Source organism: Prorops nasuta, unplaced genomic scaffold (assembly GCF_024137725.1).
Source record: "Prorops nasuta isolate Cenicafe-Biocafe unplaced genomic scaffold, Cenicafe_Pnas_1.2 PNAS00001, whole genome shotgun sequence".
Lineage (NCBI taxonomy): Eukaryota > Metazoa > Arthropoda > Insecta > Hymenoptera > Bethylidae > Prorops > Prorops nasuta.
The window spans coordinates 9,936,564-9,958,750 of NW_027116798.1; the positions used below are offsets into that span (position 1 = coordinate 9,936,564).

The 22,187-nt window shown below is 35.9% G+C and overlaps 3 protein-coding genes across 3 annotated transcripts; all 3 read left to right on the forward strand.

The window, feature by feature from the left end:
• The first annotated feature begins 34 nt into the window (after positions 1-34).
• LOC136785785 (uncharacterized) lies at positions 35-1,417 on the forward strand. Its single transcript, XM_066747053.1, has one exon. The coding sequence runs from the start codon at positions 35-37 to the stop codon at positions 1,415-1,417; it is 1,383 nt and encodes a 460-aa protein (XP_066603150.1).
• A 10,809-nt stretch (positions 1,418-12,226) lies between these two features.
• Positions 12,227-13,840, forward strand: LOC136785790 (piggyBac transposable element-derived protein 3-like). Its single transcript, XM_066747067.1, has 2 exons — positions 12,227-12,761; positions 12,807-13,840. Exons 1-2 carry the CDS (start codon positions 12,227-12,229, stop codon positions 13,838-13,840), a joined length of 1,569 nt encoding a protein of 522 aa, XP_066603164.1.
• Positions 13,841-17,249: 3,409 nt separating this feature from the next.
• LOC136785799 (zinc finger BED domain-containing protein 5-like) lies at positions 17,250-18,479 on the forward strand. Its single transcript, XM_066747080.1, has one exon. It carries the CDS (start codon positions 17,250-17,252, stop codon positions 18,477-18,479), a length of 1,230 nt encoding a protein of 409 aa, XP_066603177.1.
• Positions 18,480-22,187: the final 3,708 nt, after the last annotated feature.

Consider the following 22,187-nt stretch of genomic DNA (forward strand, 5'->3'; position numbering starts at 1 on the left):
GGACGAAAACGGTCATCTTTCGGTACATTTAGTAATGTCCAAAACAAAGGTCGCGCCGATTAAGACCACTTCAATACCTCGGTTGGAGTTGTTTGCAGCCGCACTTCTAGTCAAGTTGTTGGTTCACGTCAAGGCAAGCTTGGTCGGGAATTGTGATGCGATTCGGTGTTACTCGGATTCACAGGTCGCGTTAACTTGGACAGCAAAGCAACCCGTCCATTGGAAGACGTTTGTGGCCAATCGCGTTTCGTATGTTCAAACGCATTTACCGGAAGCCAGCTGGCATTATGTACCCACTAAGTTGAATCCTGCAGACTTGTGCTCAAGAGGAACCAGTGTTCAACAGTTATCAGAGGACTCACTTTGGTGGCATGTGCCTGCTTTTCTCCGTGAGCACCCCGCAAGTCCCGTTCAGGTCTTTGAAACCGCGGAAGAAAGTCGGAAGGTAGCGTTAACCGCTCAACTAGACACAACTAAGTGTTGGTTTTTTGATAAGTTTTCGTCTTGGTCTAAACTGGTCCGAGTTATGGCCTATGTTCTTCGATTTGTCCAGCGGACCAGGAAAACCGGCCAATGGGAGGACTCCCTCCTGTCCGTTTCAGAGTTTCGCGATTCTATAGTCGCTATAGTACAGGTTGTTCAACGGACACACTTCGCAGCCGAGCTTTCAGCCTTGAATCATGGGTCACGTATACCGTCGCGGTCAAAGCTTCTTTCCTTACATCCGGTCATTGATTCACAAGGAATCTTAAGAATAGGGGGGCGGCTTCGGAACGCCGAAATTTCTGAACAAATGAAACACCCCATTATTCTACCGGATTGCCACACAACTGCCACACTCATTAGGCAAACCCACCTAGATACACTTCACAGGGGACTCCAATTGACTTTGTCCACGTTGCGACAAAAGTTTTGGGTCATGAATGCGCTAAATCTAGTAAAGTCATGCGTTCACAAATGCATCACGTGTGTTCGCGAACGCGCTAAACTCGGTAGCCAACTCATGGGTTCACTTCCTGCCGCTCGGGTTTCTCGCAGTTTTACTTTTGAACACACCGGAGTAGATTATGCCGGGCCCTTTCTGGTGAAATTACATCACGGTCGTAATGCAAAATCCATAAAATGCTACGTGGCAGTGTTCGTATGTCTATCAACCCGTGCTGTTCACTTGGAACTCGTCTCTCGACTGGATACCGAGGCCTTCCTCGCCGCGCTGTCCCGGTTTATCTCTCGTCGGGGAAAACCCGCCTTTATGTACTCCGACAACGGCCTTAACTTTCAAGGAGCGGACGCAGAACTCAATCGCGCCTACCAATGCGCTCTAGAAGCCGCCCGCACTCAGACAACGGATTCCCTCAGCGAAATCGAGTGGAAATTCATCCCGGTCGCCACACCCCACTGGGGTGGTCTTTGGTAAAGTGCTGTAAAAAGTATCAAGCACCACCTGAAGCGCTCCATCGGAGATTTCGTGCCTAATTTCGAGGAAATGACCACACTGCTGACCAAGATTGAGGCCTGCCTCAACTCACGGCCTATTTCGCTGTTACATGATGATCCTGAGTCGTTGGACGTACTCACTCCGGGGCATTTCTGGTCAGGTCGGGCGTTAAATTCTCCCCCGGAATTTTCCACATTGGATTTACGCGAATCGTCATTAAACCGTTGGCAAAACGTGATTAGAATCACCGAAACATTCTGGAAGAAGTGGTCTTTCGAATACCTCCACACGTTGCAGAATAGGCCAAAATGGCAGAACACGAACTCGGAATTTGGTGAAGGAGATTTGGTCCTGATCAAAGTACCCAACAACCCCCCCCGCATGTGGACCTTGGGGCGGATTCTTAAACTAGTCCCTGGGGTGGATGGGGTAGCTCGCATAGCTATACTGAAAACCGCGAGAAAAGAGATTCAACGGAGTCTCTCGCAATTTTGTAAACTCCCTTTTTAGCCCTTGCTTTCGGGTCGTATCAGGGTCTATCTTTACCCTGCCTTACGGCATCCTTGGACTCTTCAGGTTGTCATCTCTCCTTCTCAAGCTTCCTGGGACTCGTCAGGTCGCTTAACTTCCTCCTTCTTGGCTTCCTGGGACTCTTCAGGTTGTCTATTCTCTTTCCTGGTTTCCTGGGACTCTTCAGGTTACCACCTCCTCTCTCGGGCGTCCTGGGACTCTTCAGGTCGTCCTGTTACCTGTTCCAAACCTTCAGGAACACTTATGATCTCCGCCATGTCTTTTCTTCCAAAACTCCAAAAATATTTACTGAGTGTCTTCGTACTCATCATTTACTTTTTTGGTGCAGCGAGATTGATCATGACGGATTATCCGTGGGCCCACCTCCTGGGTGTAGGATATGAGGACGAGGGGGACGATTTCCTCGAGTTACATGCCCCCCGGGAGGAATCTGAATTTCGGCGGCTTTTCGGCCATATTCTCCCGGAGGGGCAAAGGGAGACGCCGGCACCGCCACCATCTCCAACCCCAGCAGCACGACCGCGGGCGAGACGGCTGAGGCCCGTCATCGCCTCAAAGAAGAGCATTGCCTCGGCGAACTGGTCTGGGAAAGTCCTCGACGATCCCAGCGCCAGGGAGCTCGAGCGCAATGCTCAAAAAATCAGAGTCCGGGCATTCGGGTAGGAGATAGAGGTGCCCCTCTATACGGCCCTGAAGTTGCGCCGCTGGAAGGCCTGGACCCCGCAGGGCAAAATAACCCTGCGGTGGTCGCCGGCCCTAGAGCTTCATTCAGCCAAGCTGCATATGAAGCTGAAAAAATAGTCGTCTCGTCCCTATCTGTTTTATATCTTTTATTTTATTTTGTTTGTAAATAAATTTGTTTAAACTGAGTTAACTTTCTTCTTCCTTGTCTTGACGGCATCGCGTCAACGGGGGGAGTTTGTTCGAGATCGGGAGGGGCAAAAATGCTGAGAAGTAGATTCCACATTTTTGCTATATCTCCCTGTCTCTATTGCGTTTACAGGGGACGGCTAGACCAACAGCGTGTAGCCGCTCCACCTGTCTCTCTCTATCTCGCACCGCGGCGCGCTTGCGCGTCTACAGGCCCAGGCGCATCGCGGCCGCGGCACGGCTTGCGCGCCTGACCACTAGGTGGCCAGCGACACGAGCAGCTCTCTTGCGGGCAAGTTTCGTGCCGCGGAATTATATAGATGGGTCCTGGATAAGGACCCAGCGCACCTCAGCCTTGCTCGACCGCATAATTAGCAACAGCAGCACCTTTTTGCGCCTTTCGGCATCACCGCCTCCACGACATTTTTTGACGCCTCCACCAGCCCATCAAACGAGCGCCTCCACCGGCGAACTCTTCGGGTCGACTACTTTGGTAAGTATCACCCAACCACCCACCGCCTACCAAGAGGGGACTACCCCTCTGCGGCAATATCCTCCCTCCTAAGGGAGATTTCTCCGGGGACTTCCCGTGAGAGGTTAAACCCTCTCCTTCCCCTCCACACTGCCTCCGAGGACTACCTCGGACCAGTGCTGTTAGATCGTGCCGGATTTCTCTCCCCACCACGCGACCGTAGTCTCACTAACACACGGTCAGCCGGTAGCATCGGTGAGACATTCCTACTCATGCGCAGCTTCCTAGTCACGCACACCATTGCAGCGATACGTGCGTGTCTCGGCTGCCTTCGCTGGGTCTCGGTCGGATTCGGCACAACTGCAGAGCGAGAGAGAGCAGTATAGTTTTCTCGGCCCTCTCACTCTCTCCCAATCTTGACTGTCTCTTAGCCAAGGAAGCGTGGCAAAATCTTTTTCAGCCAGCACTGTAAGTGTAGTCCACTCAAATCAATAAAAATAATTACCAAAAAATCGTAAATTTTGTTTTGTTTTTTTTTTAAATGGTAAATCTTTAGGAGCGAAAATTTGCAAAATTCAAATTCCTAAGGGGTTTGCTAACGGGGGGGGGGGGGTGAAAAGGGGGTAACCAAAAATATTTCGACTCCTGTATTTCGTAAAATAACAATTTTTTTTATTTAATTTAGAAAAATATTCTCTACAACTATTATTGGACAATATTTTTTGTAGCGAAATCGGTTACAAAGTTATTCAGGAAAAAGAAATACAAATTTTGCAATGTTAACTTATTTAATTTAATATTTTGAATCCGGCTATTTTAATCGAAAATAAGTTTAAATATTTTTTGTAGGGTATTTAATTAGCTAGAATCCAAATTAGTTAAAAAATGATTTTTGTCAAATAGAACCTTCGGTAGGGTGCTTCGCGCGAAGTTTATTATTTTAATGACTTATTTTGCTCAGCGAATGAAGTACACATCTTTACTTGCTATTTTTTATGTTCAAACATTGAGCTCCTCGTATTTTTAATATATTTACGAAAAATGCTTTAAATAATAAACTCGTTTCCACACCACCCTGGAGGTAGAGTTGAAGGCGCATTTTTTTTAACGTGGTATCCCCAGAAGGTATATTCCACAGCATTGCTTATTTAGCCAAATTTAACACCATTACAACTTAATTTGTCAAAGGGATTAGTGTCAAGACACGCATTTGAAAACATTGGTGGCCTGGCCTAGTTTTACCGAAATTGCTGAATAGTATTTTTCTGGGAAAGTATGTTGCCTTAGCAAAAATCATAATTCCTCCTTTAATACTGGCCTATTTGAAAATTATGTGGAAATAGGAAATAAGTGGGTAATATAACGTTCTTCCCTACACGATGGGAAGAGGGGGAGGAGGGGGAGAAGGCATTACTAGAAGCCTTTTCATTTGGGTGGTTGCGAATTGTGTAGGTGGAATGGTTGGTTTTGGGGGTGTTTTAAGTGCAATGTCTGTTGATAAGTCCCTGATGTTGTCCGTGGGCGAGGTTCGTGTAACCGTTTGCATAAGTGCTTCGTTGTTTCTCTTGCGTAAATAATGACATATTGCAAAGACGGCTGCTGCTATGAAGACAATGATGAGAGTTGATGCTGATGTGATAATGTGATGCTCGATGGGTTGATAGAAGTATTGGTCGTCTTCACTGAGCTCCTTCTCCAAATTATTGATATGGACGCTTAATTGATTGAGGTCGCTGACCCTTGTAAGGTTATTTTCTAGCCGGGGTACGTTGCTAGAAGACTGCTGTATTCTTTCATCTAGAGCTTCCAATGAAAAGTTAAATCTCGGCACAAAATTTGTTATGCTCGGCGATTTAACGGTTTGTACGGTCTCTAGAATAAAATCAGTAGCAGTAATAATGCAATTATTCCGTATCGTTAGCGTTCCGGAGCCTGTTATTTCTAGCATATATTTATCTTTATTTTTACAAGTTACAGTGAGTTCTTCCATACGTGGTACCAGAGATGAAACGGGAGATTGCTCATGCGAGGTCCCGAGGCAATCCCTACCGGTAGGCGGCGCTGGTGTTGGCAAACGCGTGTCTCAGGTCCATCTAACCCCTAACGCCATCTATCGGAAGAGACCACGAAGCACGAGCGTTAAGCTTAGAATAGGGTAAAACATATATGCATTGTTGCCAGAAAGCGGAATAAAGAGAGAGCGGAGATATTTTCTCGGACCTCTCTGTCTTTCTCGCTGTTAGCTTCTAGCAGAAGAGTCGAGGCAAAATCTTTCCGTTTCGCTTTGCCGAAAATCTACCAATATTCGATGTCATTTATATTTGCAGGCCAATGCCTTTATACATGATTTTTTCAGCATATTTATTTATCAGCATTGACTTATTTAAATCAATAATAAATTAAGGAAATGCGTATTTGATATATAATAATTATTTTAACTATAATTTCATCGTTATATTTCGCTTATTTCCGTAAAATCTGCATTTCTTTAGTTTATTATTGATTATTGTAAGTCAATGGCAATTTAAAAAAATTTAATCTTAAAAAAAAAAGAAAAGTACCGATCAGGAATCGAACCCGGACCCACGAATCGCCACGCGATTACCTTACTGCCTAGACCACGAGGCTTCTTCAGTGCACCGTAAACAGATAGTCTTTTTAAGGTCTTGAAATCTTCTTTTAAACCATATAAATAAACGAGCAACCGACAGCTTTATTCATTATTATTCTGTCATAATGGTACACAAATGAAGGAATAATTATATTTTGAATATTTTTCAAAAGCTTTTCCAATAGCCAAGAACGAAGATAAATAATCAACGCTCGCAGTTTCCGTTCTTGGTTATTGGAAAAGCTTTTGAAAATCTACATTATATAATTATTCTTTAATTTGTGTACCATTATGATAGAATAATAATGAATAAAGCTGTCGGTTGCTCGTTTATTTATATGGTTTAAAAGAAGATTTCAAGCCCTTAAAAAGACTATCTGTTTACGGTGCACTGAAGAAGCCTCGTGGTCTAGGCGGTAAGGTAATCGCGTGGCGATTCGTGGGTCCGGGTTCGATTCCTGATCGGTACTTTTCTTTTTTTTTTAAGATTAAATTTTTTTAAATTGCCATTGACTTACAATAATCAATAATAAACTAAAGAAATGCAGATTTTACGGAAATAAGCGAAATATAACGATGAAATTATAGTTAAAATAATTATTATATATCAAATACGCATTTCCTTAATTTATTATTGATTTAAATAAGTCAATGCTGATAAATAAATATGCTGAAAAAATCATGTATAAAGGCATTGGCCTGCAAATATAAATGACATCGAATATTGGTAGATTTTCGGCAAAGCGAAACGGAAAGATTTTGCCTCGACTCTTCTGCTAGAAGCTAACAGCGAGAAAGACAGAGAGGTCCGAGAAAATATCTCCGCTCTCTCTTTATTCCGCTTTCTGGCAACAATGCATATATGTTTTACCCTATTCTAAGCTTAACGCTCGTGCTTCGTGGTCTCTTCCGATAGATGGCGTTAGGGGTTAGATGGACCTGAGACACGCGTTTGCCAACACCAGCGCCGCCTACCGGTAGGGATTGCCTCGGGACCTCGCATGAGCAATCTCCCGTTTCATCTCTGGTGGTACTGTATAGAGCCAGGAGGCTCTGTCTTTTAGTGAGATTAACATAGGTTGTACAAGGTGAATAAGTTTATGTTCGCATGTTTCGGAGGCCTTGTTTTTTAGGTATAGAGTTATTTCGCATGGGTTTTCGCTTTTCATTTTGTTTGACGGCTTGTATGTGGGACAGAAATATTGGTCACCTACTTGACTGCATTTTTTTAGGTCTTCTTCACTGTATTCGGTGTACCGTTCTGTCGTAATGTCTATTGCCAAGAATTCATTTCTGATGTCGATAATAGAGTATAATGACGTTGAGTTTGATACTGGTATGGGTATAGGATATACTTGTAGTAGATCGAATTCTTGTGGAGTAATCAGTGGGATGCATAGAACGATTATTAATTTGTTCGTTTTTGAGAATATGGTTGATTTTAATAACTTCGACAGTAAATGTATATTTGTATTGGTCAACGATATTGGGAATTGTGTGCTTGCAGGAATGTATGGTTGCGCTTCCCTCAGATACCGCATAATTTGAGAATGTGGTATGATCTTTGGATTGATTATACCGTGGTTAGCTTGTGTGACGAAATCTAGTAGAGAGTCAGTTTCAATCAAAAGTTCTTCTACAATTATACTGAGGTTGTATAGTACTTCTAAATTAGTTTCCTTTTCCATCAAGTCCTTTTCCAATTGTAGTAGTCTTTCTTCGTTCTTGTTTACTTTAGTTAAGGTATCGTTTAGGATTTCTAAATTTCTGCTGACTATTTGTATCTGCTTTTTCATTGCCATTTCGGTTTTGTGCATTTTTCGATCTATTAGTTTTAAATGATTATTAATTTCTTCTTCGTCTTGACTATCCATAGTTCCGAAGAGAATTTTACCTATAGATCCTACCTCATTTATTAAACCGCGTTGGATTCTTGTCGAAAATGATGTCATTTCTGTCACTTCGCGGAGTTCCCTTTCGATAGTGTCGAGTTTAAATGTTATATGGTCCACCGCAGTGACGCAAGTTCTTACATTATTATCCATAAGACAGAGGCGTTGATCATAGAGGAATTTCATAACCCGTGTATGCCTTTCGTGGTATACGGCCATATCAGTATGCAGGACTAGTTTCCACTGTTGTCGATATAAATTTAGTAGTCCAAATTTTTCATAATACAACCCTGGTTGTCCTTTAATTGGTCTAATCTCTACCTGCCCGTAGATCTTGCAAATTCCGATAGCCATTACGGTCATAACATACCTATAATTAAAATGATAAGGTTATTCCCTATTCTATTTGTTTAGAGGAATAATTTTTCTTATTCCATTTTTTATTCAACGTTTACTCTTATAGCGTAAAAGTAAAGTAACATTCAATATTCTAATGTGTAGTGTGACTTTTTCGTGGACGTTAAGTCAGCAGTTTTGTAACATTTTTCGGTAAGGTGGGGGTCTTCCTATATATTGACTTGCCTTGAGACGTACTGTTATTTGTAACGATTTATTCATCGAAATTAAAAGTGACACGATTAATAACGCATTGAAAGTAATGGAGGGTAAAACAACTAGAAAGCAGCAAGTTGCTAAGGCGAGGCCCCATGACAGAGGCCTAAGGGACCACCGAGGAAGGAAATTATTCGCCATCGTGGAGGGTGGTAAGTAAATATACAGGGAGGTTCTTTAACGGCGGCATATAGGAGATTCGTGTTAGTTGACTATAGCGCTCAGGATGATGGTATCTGAGAGCGCTGATTGGTCAACATCATGTAGTGCCAACATGAAATGGTCCGTTACCAATAGATGAATACGAAAAATTAGATCCATTCGCCATTTTGGAGTAGAGAAGTGTTTACATGCTAGTTGTAGAAGAAAGAGGTGTGAAATGGAAAAATGTCAAATAGTGAAGTTACTAAAGTAAAAATGGAAAATAATGAATGGAAAGTTCGAATATTCTTACTTTCCATTCATTATTTTCCATTTTTACTTTAGTAACTTCACTATTTGACATTTTTCCATTTCACACCTCTTTCTTCTACAACTAGCATGTAAACACTTCTCTACTCCAAAATGGCGAATGGATCTAATTTTTCGTATTCATCTATTGGTAACGGACCATTTCATGTTGGCACTACATGATGTTGACCAATCAGCGCTCTCAGATACCATCATCCTGAGCGCTATAGTCAACTAACACGAATCTCCTATATGCCGCTGTTAGAGAACCTCCCTGTATATATATCCGTATTCGATATATGTGCGATTAAATTTCTTAATCATGTAACATTTTAATTTAATATTCTTTTCCTTGTGTTTAGTTGTAGTGCAGGATGGCGCTGCTATAAAAGATAGGCAGCTTTTCCGCGCCGGGGTCCGATTGGATCAAGCCTGGGAAGAGGAAATGGTGCAATCGGACGACGACTTTCGGTGGGACTTCGATTACTTCGGGATCTTATGGATGCAGTCCACTTCTCCTTACCGTGGATGGGGGAGGACTAACCGCCAAGTGGAGGATCCAAGGCAATATGAACTGCCCCATATGTCCGAGAAGGACGTACTTATGTTCCATAATTTATTGTAAGTTCCCTCCAACGCAGGGGAAATATGTAAATATTTGTTTAAAAAATAGGTTAAAAAAATAATATATGTATATTAGTTTTAAGTTTTAAGTAATCAATAATTAATGTTTTAATATTTAAAAAAAACTTATTATCTTTACCTTCCATCTTTGAAATCTATAATACACCCATTCTAATATTATTAAATCTTTTATTTCAGTTTATATAAGGAATATATTTATTTCATTAGAAATAAAAGAGAGCATGAATAGTTTTATTTTAAATAAATATGTTTGAAAATTTTTGTTAATATGTAGAAAATATAAAAGTATATATTTCAAACATTTCAAAGTGAATAAAATTTATTACTTTAGCAATCTAGTTTTTAATAATTGTGTTTTCATTTACTCTATGACGCATAATTTCTCTTTCCTTATTGAAGCCCACTAGTGCTAATTAGCATTTTGAGAATAACAACCTACATATCTATTATAGTCTCTTTGTCGGTCAGATTATAAATGCTGACACAGCATGCGGAGTCCAGTTGTCTAGTGACACAGTAAATCGAATACATAATACACGCTGGGTTTTAATTCGCGGCCGGTCAGCAACCTTTCGCATGTCTCCTTTGTAAGCGTCGCAATCATGGCAGTTGATTGGGACTACAGAGTGATAGTCCAGTCAAATGAACATTTCGAAATAATTTAATATACTAATTAATTGTTAATAGAAGAAACGTTTAGGACTAAAATATACTTTCTCCGTTAATATTTTTATTTTAAAGTAATTTTTGCTCGCTAATTTTTGGTTTAAAGTAATGGCAAAATCGCTGTAACAGCTACGAGTGCTAGTTGTCAGAGTTGTCACCTACTTATACTAATGAAGGATGTTATAACGAAATGAAATAAATGCTATTCCATTATTTAGAAAAATTGATTTACTATGAGTCTACATGAAGGAACATATCACAATATACTGCCTCGAGCCCAGTTCACATTCATTTATTCGCCTAGGCAACATTGTTTTTAAAGCCACCATATTTATGTAATGGGTTCTTAAGTTTTTAATAAATATACGTGCCTTAGCGGTAATACCGTTAAATAGCTTGCTTTTTGAACGCTCCTTACTGCAAAATATTAAATGTATTACTACAATAACATTCAATTTAGTCATAATTCACTCACGATTTGTCGTCAGCAATTCTCCGATTTTCATTGTATTATCATGACAGGAGCTCATAATATTATACAGTATGACGTCAAATATAAAATATAGTATGTCATTAATTGTATGTAAATATCACGATCTGAGCTCCTCATCATAATGACATAATAGACCATAGTGTTAATATTTTGTTTCAATGTAATCTCAACACAATATAAAACATTATGGGCTAAAACATAGATATTATATGTCTTAAGTAATCGTGATGTTTGGGACTTTGCTATGTAGGAAGTTTGTATAATGTGTTAGTTGATGCTCCCCCAGATTTTAAAATGTTGTGCTCGCGATTTCTACAATCTGCCACGTACAATTACATCTTTTAGAAAAGGCGTGCAAGTAACAAAAATTATTATGATCTTAGTATATGCCGTGATTACGAATGGAAACAAAAAATGGTATAAATACGTACATGTAATACTTTTCTGTTATATTCCTGTAATTCCTTAAGCGGGTACCAGCGTTGCCAAGTCCGCCATGTTGGAAGATACTACGCTGTATAGTTTGTTGTCGAGAATTGAATATACCACGCAAAATGTATAGTAAGTGTGAAACGAAGTATAGTGTTTTAGGTATAATAAGCTCTCAGTGCTTTCGGACGTGTTTTGGCCATTAACCCATTAACGCCCAAAACGGCAAGAATCAAAGGTTTACTTTGCGATCAGATTTAAAGTGCTAAATCTTGTTGCACATATCGCAAAATACCTTTACTTATGTTTTCGAGGTCGCTCTACAAGATGGTATAATTTAAATTATGATTTGGTTGCGTGAAAAAAAGATATAGTGACTTTTTCCTCAAAAAGTGCTAAAAATTTTGCGACAAAAATTTTAAAAGTTAAATTTTCTACTAAAATTTGATGTTCCTCTTCATTAAAAATGGGCACAAGTTGGCACAAACATTCCAAAGTTTCAAAATATCGTCCGTAGGAAATGAAAAATTCTTGATGGTCGAAGCAAAATGGCGGCAAACACGATTTTTTGTTACAAAATTTCACAAGCTTTTTTCTCATCAATTACGAACTTTATTGAAAATTTCCCAAGGATAAAAATGTCTGAGAATTAACTGAAGAATATTCTAAAATTTTTTCAAATTTTTTATAAACAATTTTTTAAATTTCAGTCTCGTAATATTAGGAAAAATAAAAAATTGTTTATAAAAAATTTGAAAAAAATTTGGAATATTCTTCAGTTAATTATAAGACATTTTTATCCTTGGGAAATTTTCAATAAAGTTAATAGTTTTTTAGAAAAAATGAATTTCATATTAATAAGGTGAACAGACTTCTCTTATAAGAGCTGCACAATACTTAAAGCTTTAAAAAGATTCACTGACGGTATGCAATACATTTTTAGCGCTTACTTTTTTTGATTGAAGTGAAATCTATCATCAACGGTATACTATAAGTTTTTCTTCATTCTTTATTATATTTCTTTTTTTATATCAATTATTTTTCTTACATCACATGTAACGTTTTATATAGTCTTTATTTAAAGTTTTTATATTCTTAAATATTTGATAATTCAAAAATGTCGAAGAGAAAACGACAAGTTCGAATGTCAGAAATTGAATCTGATGATGATAGTTCACATGAAGAATCTAGTCAAATAATTTTGATTCCCGATCCTAATTATTCTGGCGATAATGATTCTGGTTCAGACGATGAAAATTATAATGATTTTCCTTGTACGTCATATAAAAAAGTATACCAGGGTTATTCTGCAAATTTAACTAAATTAGAAGCAGAACATGAGTATAACTGGGTTGACGGTGAAAAAAATTGTAAAGATCAAATTGAAAATGAGACACTGTTATCTGACAGCCAGAAAAAAATGATTGTGCAAAGTACACCAGTTCAATTATTCGAATCCTCTTTTTCTGATGAAATCAAAAATTATATTAGTGCAGCAACAAAGGAAAATAATTTTGAACTTTCTCGATCTGATTTAGATATATTTATAGGAATTGTAATTTTTTCATGCTTTAACAAAAGAAAATCACAATGCGACTATTGGTCAACTGATCCCTTTTTGTCTGCTAACGTCGTTTCGTTAGTAATGTCTCGTAATCGATTCGAAAGTATAAAAGCTCATATAAAATATTCTTAAGCATCAGACAATAATCCAAATGATAAAGGATGGCGAGTACGTTCTTTGATAAACTTATTCCAAAAAAACATTCTTCAATTTGGATATTTCCAAACTGCAATGTCAATTGATAAAATGATGATAAAATCATATGCCAAAACCAGCTTGAAACAATTTATTAGAGGAAAACCAATAAGATTTGGATTAAAACTGTGGGGACTGTGTACTAGTAATGGTTATCTCTTAGGTTGGGATTTGTACTGTGGTAAGAATCAAATAGAAACGAATGTGCTGAGGAAATGTGCATTAGGTAGCAGAGTAGTAATGAATTTACTAAAAGATTTCCTGCATAATACAACTCCTCGAAAGATAAATCTTTACCATGTCTATTTTGATAATTATTTCACAAGTTTTGATTTGATTTTACACTTACGAAATATAGGATTACGAGCCACAGGTACTATTAGGAATGATAGAGTTAAAATTAAAAACGAAATATGTAAGAAGGCAGAGAGAGGAACATTTGCTGTTAAAAATGACAAAAATAGTCAAATAAATTACATCACTGTAATGGATTCAAAGCCGGTGTCCATAGCATCTACGGCGGCAGGTGTAAATCCAACTCTTCCAATAAAGCGTTATAGTTCTAAAGAACATGAAAAGAAAGAAATCCAATTTCCACACGCTTTTCATATTTATAACAAATATATGGGAGGAGTTGATACTCATGATGCTCACTGTAATAATTTATTGCCCAGCATCAGAAGTAAAAAATGGACATGGGTAGTTTTTACACGTTTGATTCAGGCATCTATTACGAACTCGGTTGTTATATATAATACTGCTAGTACTGGGAATAAAAAGTCTACAAAAGAGTTTGCGTTAGATATTGCTAAGCATTATTTAGCAAATCGAGAAAAAGAAATTACACAAACTCATGTATCCAAACGTGTAGAAAAGCAGAGCAAATGCTCATCATGTCCCATAAAAACATACAAATTCTGTAAAGGATGCAACGCATATGTTTGCAAAACATGCTTTCCTAACAAACATTAAGAAAGAGTATTGAAAATAGGAAAAATGTGGGTATAAGATAAGTAACCTACTAAATATCAATGACTTGTGACCCTAAAAAATGCTAAAATATTCCAATTTCAGCTTGTAAACGAGATTAATATTTTTTTCTAAAAAACTATTAACTTTGTTGAAAATTTCCCAAGGATAAAAATGTCTTATAATTAATTGAAGAATATTCAAAATTTTTTTCAAATTTTTTATAAACAATTTTTTATTTTTCCTAATATTACGAGACTGAAATTTAAAAAATTGTTGATAAAAAATTTGAAAAAATTTAGAATATTCTTCAATTAATTATAAGACATTTTTATCCTTGGGAAATTTTCAATAAAGTTCGTAATTGATGAGAAAAAAGCTTGTGAAATTTTGTAACAAAAAATCGTGTTTGCCGCCATTTTGCTTCGACCATCAAAAATTTTTCATTTCCTACGGACGATATTTTGAAACTTTGGAATGTTTGTGCCAACTTGTGCCCATTTTTAATGAAAAGGAACATCAAATTTTAGTAGAAAATTTAACTTTTAAAATTTTTGTCGCAAAATTTTTAGCACTTTTTGAGGAAAAAGTCACTATATCTTTTTTTCACGCAACCAAATCATAATTTAAATTATACCATCTTGTAGAGCGACCTCGAAAACATAAGTAAAGGTATTTTGCGATATGTGCAACAGGATTTAGCACTTTAAATCTGATCGCAAAGTAAACCTTTGATTCTTGCCGTTTTGGGCGTTAATGGGTTAAGGAAAAAAGTAATTACAGACCAATAAATGAAAAAGTATTAATACATTAAACATTTCTGTACGGCCCAGTCATTTCAATAATTGTGACTTAATGTTATAATAGTGAATGTGTAAGCGATTAGTGGATATACAACAAACTCTTATTGTAAATTTAATAATCTTGTATGACAATGTTTTAATTGCTATTATTTTAAATTAAAGCTAGTTTAATTAACATATTTTTATTTCATCCCTTTCTCAAAATTCTAAACACATGATAATTACCTATTCTTGTAGTAGTCATATATTCGTTAAATTACATACAAAATTACAACTGTTTTATATTTGTAAAGCATAGATGTTTGTTGCAATGATTTTTATTATTCAATGTGAGACAAATCGCATTTTGTTTAGGCAAATGTCTTATTTATCCGCCACATCCTTCCATATCTTATGTAACATTTATTTGCCTTGTTAGTTCTTTCTTTTAGTTTTCCAAATATACAATTAATTTTTTGCTATTTTTATATACATTCAGATATAGCTATTCTATTGACTAATTAATCTTATAAATGTCAAGATGATTGGTAAACCATTGTTCTATTAAAGTTGAAGAATGGACACTTGAATTATTTTACTTATAATGTTTGGCATCTCTTCCATAGGATATCTTCTCTTTAAATTTGAGAGGATGTTGTTCTCCAATACATTTAAGGATACTGCTGAATCTATCTTCCTTTTAGCTTCAAATAATTCACATTTGGATATCCTTCCTCAATATATAATACATATTTTGTTAGTCCTATTTGTTTGTGAAATTTATCTGTTCTAAAACCTTAATTAATCCAGTTACTAGTTATATAATATATCATTTTCAAAGAATTGATATCTTTCTATCAATCTTAACAATATCATAATAGATGTAATGAAATATGTATTCTATATTCAAAATAGATATCCATGCGTATAGTTGGAAAACTATTTAAAGCTGAAAACAAGATGAACTCAGCAGTATACATATACCTTTTAAAGAACTTTATCTTCACAAATATTATCAGAACATATCTCGCAGAAAAGTTGCCAAATTTTAATAGCATCATTCAAATGTCCATTTTACAAATTAAACAAGATAATGGTTTAACAATCATTTCAACAATTACAAAAATAATTGCAGATCAGCAGTATTATTAGATCTGTGTGTATGTATAAATGATTAGAAAATTAATGTTATATGATATAGACTGGAAGAAAATAGTGCAACGGAGCCAAATAAATGTCGCATAAGATATGGAAGGATGTGGCGGATATATAAGACATTTGCCTAAACAAAATGCGATTTGTCTCACATTGAATAATAAAAATCATTGCAACAAACAGCTATGCTTTACAAATATAAAACAGTTGTAATTTTGTATGTAATTTAACGAATATATGACTACTACAAGAATAGGTAATTACCATGTGTTTAGAATTTTGAGAAAGGGATGAAATAAAAATATGTTAATTAAACTAGCTTTAATTTAAAATAATAGCAATTAAAACATTGTCATACAAGATTATTAAATTTACAATAAGAGTTTGTTGTATATGCACTAATCGCTTACACATTCACCATTATAACATTAAGTCACAATTATTGAAATGACTGGGCCATACAGAGAAGTCCTTCATGTTTGAATACTTTTTCATTTATTAGTCTATAATTACTTTTTTCCTTAATTGGAAGTCATCATAACCGGATTTCAACTGTAACAAAAATAAAATAACCACAAAGTATATTTTCTTAAAAATTCACAATAATTTTCTTTTTTTTTATTAATTTATACTCATCTGATATATTTTTGTCTTCTCTGTTATTTATTAAAATCCTTCCTTCTTTTCCACAATCGTTTTCCGAAAATATTATTTTTGTTGATGATATAAAATTGAGGGTTAATCGCGCCATTTGACAGCTACGGACAAACTCCCTAAAAATCCCCTCGCCCCTCTGATTCTAACTTCCCCTCGCCAAGACTCAAGATTAATGGCCAAAACGTACACAGTGGGAAATTGAATCGTGTGTGCTTTTAACTATAGTGTAGTATATCATTTTCCATGTTAAATTACAGAGTGAAACTAGCCGAACCACACACGATTCAATTTCCCACTGTGTAGTATCCCGCAAGGACAGAAACTGTAGCGTAGGATCCCGCAGTGAACAGAAACTATAGCGTAGGATCCCGCAGGGAACAGAAACTGTAGCGTAGTATCCTAAGGATACTACGCTATAGGAAAATTATACTACACTTGGCAACGCTGGCGGGTACAGTCAATCAACAGCCTCATTGGATAGTAGTGCAAGCTGATTTCCAAGTGTACAAAATATATATAATTTTTGTGGCTTATTGAATATACAAAGGTAATAGTCTTGATGTTACTATTTGGACGTTTCTGTGTTAATTAAAATCGTGTATTGCTAAAAATTGTGAAATTCAAGAAAATAAGTTTTTTAATATTGTTGGGAGTAATCACTGATATAATTGTTTTGTGGTGGCAGTGCTGGTATCAACTTTTAAAAAGACACCGCTGATCATACTATATAGCAATAAGTAAGTTAATTTTTCTATTTTGTTATTTTGAAAAAATAAGAGCCGCTACCACTTTTGTACTATTTATAGGTTATTATAACAATGAGCTCAACTAGACCGAAAACTTTTCAACATCAATGGTATGATGAGTTTCCTTCTTGGAGGGTTTGGTTGCGGAATGTACCCACAGATACCGAAAAGTATCACTGCATTGCCTGCAATGTTACTAACAAATGTGGTAAATCGAATATCAAGGACCATAGTAAAACCAAAAGTCATATAAAAAATATGGAAAAATTGAATGCCACAGAAGTGATTTATGAGAACGTGAATCCCCGTTCTTCTTTTAATGAAAGAGTTAGAGTCGCTGAAATTAAATTATCGACATTTTTTGTGGAACACAATATTCCGTTTATATATAGCGCACATTTGCTCAGCATGTTTCAAGATATAGGCAAAGAACCGGAGATTCTACAGTCTATGTTTCTAGGCAGAATGAAACTTACGAAGATTATTAATAACGTTATATGTCCTTACGAAATAGAACGAATCTCCGAAACACTGAGACATAATAAATTTTCAGTTTTGGTTGATGAAACGTCAGACATTACTAACGAAAAAAAAATGACTCTTCTTACTCGATATGTGGATAGTGAATCTTTGTCCGTAAAGACTGATTTATTACAATTAATAAATTTGGATGCAAGCGATTGTTCCGCACAGAAAATTTTTACCGCATTTTACAACGAACTAATAAAAAAACAAATACCATTATCAAATATAATTAGCCTGGGATGTGATAATGCATCAGTAATGACTGGAAAAAATGAATCATTTCAAACGAAACTTTCTAAGTGGTCTCCGCGGTTGATTACTATACCATGCATTTGCCACTCATCTGCTCTAGTAGCCTCTAATGCATGTAAAGCTTTACCATTAAAATGTGGAAACTTTATAAAGAAATTGGTAGCTTTTATAAGAGGAAGCCCTAAACGGACTGAAATTTTCAAAGATTTCCAAAAATCTTTTACGGGCGAAACAAAGAACATATTAAAATATGCCGAGACCCGATGGCTATCGCGTTATGAATGTATCAAACGTATCCTAGAAGAATGGGATGTCTTACTGATTACTATTAGAACAAACTTCAGAAAAAGTACTTCAAGCAGAGCCCGCGTAAAAAAATTTCGACTTGCAAAGCGCTTGGATTCGGCTGGAAAGATCCTCGAAAGATCTTGGAAAGGTCTTTCAAAAGTATTGGAAAGTAGCTTGCCCTGTCCCGCCAGCAAGACAAGTTCCGAGCTCTTGGCAAGCGCTTTCCAAGATCTTTAAAAAATTTTTAAAAATCCATTAAAAAAAATTTTTTAAAATTTGTAATGGATAGGTCAGGCTATTGGCCGTTCACTTTTTTAAACGAAATAGAACTTCTATCATAGTATCATCCATTGAAAAAAGAAAAAAATGTAATTAATTTGTATTTTCTACTGACACTGTCTCAACTTCTACTGCATGAAAAAAAAGTAACATGAACTATAAATTTAAATTAATCTTTGGATAATTGAAAGAACAGTTTCAAGAACGAAGATAAAATCGCAATTGTATAGCCTGAGACAATTCCAATGGGATAACGTATAAAGAAATAATGCAATTTTACAAATACCATATGCAAATATACTTTAATATGTTGCAATAATATAATTGAAAATACAAACTCCATTATTATCATAATTCTATATTGCACAGAATAACTGCCAAGGAACAACCAACTTTCGTTAAAGGTAGGGGTTCTCCGATAGGAACGACTAAATGTTACATAAATATGTTTTATCAAACAAAACTAAAGAGAACAATCGACATTGAATTAAACAATTATAATAATTTCAACTAGAATATCGTAACGTAATATTTAATGCGTAATCTACATTTTCAGATTTCTAACTGTCCACCGCGACATTAATAGCTAATATGGTCGGATGGAAGAGTTGACACTCCACAAGCGTTGGTATTATACAAGTACATTTTGGTTACATTTAGCATTGGCAGCTGATAAGAAGCAATTACATCAATTTGCTCTATAATGCAAGTCTAATAAAACATTTGACATTTAATAGTACAATTGCATTCGTCGAAAATATTGTATCGCAATTTAACTTCTACTCTGGTCTCTACATTTTCAGATTTCTAAATATCCAACGTAACAATAATAGCTATTATGGTCGGATTGAAGTGATTACACTGCACAAGCGTTGGCATTATACAAGTACATTTTTCATACATTCAGCATTGGCAGCTGATAAGAAGCAATTACATCCAGTTTCTCTATAATACAAGTCTAAGAAAACATTCGACATTTAATAGTACAATTGCATTCGTCGAAACTATTGTATCGTCATGCAATGTTTACTCCAGATTATACATTTCCAGATTTCTAAATATCCAACGTAACAATAATAGCTATTATGGTCGTATTGAAGAGTTGACACTCCACAAGCTTTGGCATTATACAAGTACATTTTGGTTATATTCAACATTGGTACCTGATAAGAAGCAATTACATCCATTTGCTCTATAATGCAAGTCTAATAAAACATTCGACATTTAATAGTACAATTGCATTCGTCGAAACTATTGTATCGCAATTTAACTTCTACTCTGGTCTCTACATTTTCAGATTTCTAAATATCCGACGTAACAATAATAGCTCCTATGTTCGGATTGAAGTGATTACACGCACAAACGTTGGTATTATACAAGTACATTTTTGTTACATTCAGCATTGGCAGCTGATAAGAAGCAATTACATCCATTTGCTCTATAATGCAAGTCCAAGAAAACATTCGACATTTAATAGTACAATTGCATTCGTCGAAACTATTGTATCGTAACGCAACGTCTGCTCTGGATTCTACATTTTCAGAATTTGAAACATCCATTATAAAAATAAGAGCTACTATGGTTAGATTGAAGAGATTACACTCCAAACTCATCTTAATCATGCAATATTTTAATTGTAAATTACGAAATGAATATTTCCTTTTAAAAAGTATAAATAATCATATTTTTGGTTTTATCTTATGCTAAATGAATTAGCTTGCAAGGATAATATATAAGTTGATCAAATTTAGTTTTATTGGGGATATGTTATGGAAAAAAAAGAGGAAACCAATTTATTTGGTAAAACGCATTATATGAAAAACTGGGAAAATTTGATAATGTGATTTTAATATTTGTTTAAAATAAGAAAGTTGATGAGACAGTAAAAGTGATAATGATTTGTAATACATAAGACAATTCTAGAAATAAAAAATTTCTTAATACAAATTATTATAATGATAATTTATGATGACAAAAATGATTTTAAAGAATTAAATGTATAAATAAAAATAAAAATTATATGCTTCAAAACAACTCTTTAAAGTGATGATGAAGGTACGTTCCTATATGTACTGCAAGTCCTTGAATCTAAAATGCGGTTTATGCTGTAAGTAGGGTCAATATTTTAGCTTTCATTAAATACATTCTCCTTCAAGTTGAAGCTTTTAATACTTTGCATAGTGTTTCTAGGGTGATACTAAAAAACTTATAATATTTTGGTTTCATAATACATTTAACAATAAAGAATTTTCAATTGTGAATTATTTTAATATGGTCAACTAGGTAATATACAATATTTTACCACCATCGTGCGAAAACTCTTACGTACCGGTTATATCTAATCATGTACGTTATTTGTAAACATTGGAGACAAAAGCTTGACTCTTTTATTATTCAATTCTATTGTAAATAATTTTTTTTATAAACGATATTAAGATATTTATAAATTCTTAGTATCAGTACTGCGTCGGCTATCTAGAAACTCAATCTGTAAATACGAAATAGAAAGTAGCGTCTTTAAATTTAATCGATCTCGTTAAACAGTTAGCTGTATTATATGTTGTGAGGCACGTGGGTGAGCCCACGGATTTTTAATTAAGTGAGTCCATGCAATAATCGTTAGACGCTCGCAATTACATAAATTATTGTTTGCTTATAGATGTTTCGAAAGAAAAAGGAAATCGAAAAAACATAATTATATATATATATATATATATATTCTTTTAGGGGATATATTAGTACATATTTGTGTAAAATATCTTTCTTTTATTATACTACTAACAAATTAGTTAAAAAAATAATGAAATAGACCTTCATTCGTGACTTATTTTTTTATTTGTAAAGGGGTTTGGGGGGTGGTTGCATTTGAATTAGTTTGGGAAAAGTGATTTAACCGGTTTTAGAGGTTTTTCAAGTGTTTTTTGCGGTTATGTCAAACTTTTGACGTGTGTAAGCAAAACGGGTTGCTGATGCGGCTTCAGCGGGACAAAATACATGGAAATAATATATTGGCATCTAAGACTGAGAAAGAATAAAGAAAAATTGTTGGCCTGTGTTATCAGTAAAACTTTCTCAAAGCCTACAGTATAAATCTGTCGCTTAATATTTTTCGAAATTGATAATTCCTTCTACTCTTTTAATCTTTAAACTTAGAAAAAAGAGACATTGGTTGGGTATCCATTGTAACATTGCATTCCTACAGCATTAGAATAGCTGCCATCTAGCGCTTTGCTAATCTCAAGCGCTAGATAGCCGGGTCGATTGCGAACCTAGGAAGTTATCAACCGATGAGTTATTGATCTAGGATCGATAATTTGTCGGCTTCCTAATGCCGCGCGATAAGTGTAACGGGGCAGCGGCGGGTCAGATGCAGGGCCTTACCAGCTTCCGCGAGCTGCCCCGACACACGTATTTTGGAGATCTTCAGTGACACTTAGTGACGATTTGTGTCCCGCCGATACAGTTCACGGAAGAGCAGCAGCCATCGCTTGATAGAAAAACACGATACAAGTGTAAGTGCATCGACTGCCACCCTGCCGCGAAGCCATACCGGATTAGAGGAAACTTAAGCTCTATGGGCCAGTACTGGACATACAGGGAGAGAGCAAGAGAGAGAGAGAGAGATCGGCAGGAGCCAGAGATTGAGAAAGCGAAAGAGAACGAGAG

Excerpts from the sequence above, each read along its gene's own strand:
- LOC136785785 (XM_066747053.1), top strand. The coding sequence starts at position 35 with ATGTCCAAAACAAAGGTCGCGCCGATTAAGACCACTTCAATACCTCGG.
- LOC136785790 (XM_066747067.1), top strand. The coding sequence starts at position 12,227 with ATGTCGAAGAGAAAACGACAAGTTCGAATGTCAGAAATTGAATCTGAT. Across the intron at positions 12,762-12,806 it reads CGTTTCGTTAGTAATGTCTC|CATCAGACAATAATCCAAAT; the intron begins GTAATCGATTCG and ends AATATTCTTAAG.
- LOC136785799 (XM_066747080.1), top strand. The coding sequence starts at position 17,250 with ATGAGCTCAACTAGACCGAAAACTTTTCAACATCAATGGTATGATGAG.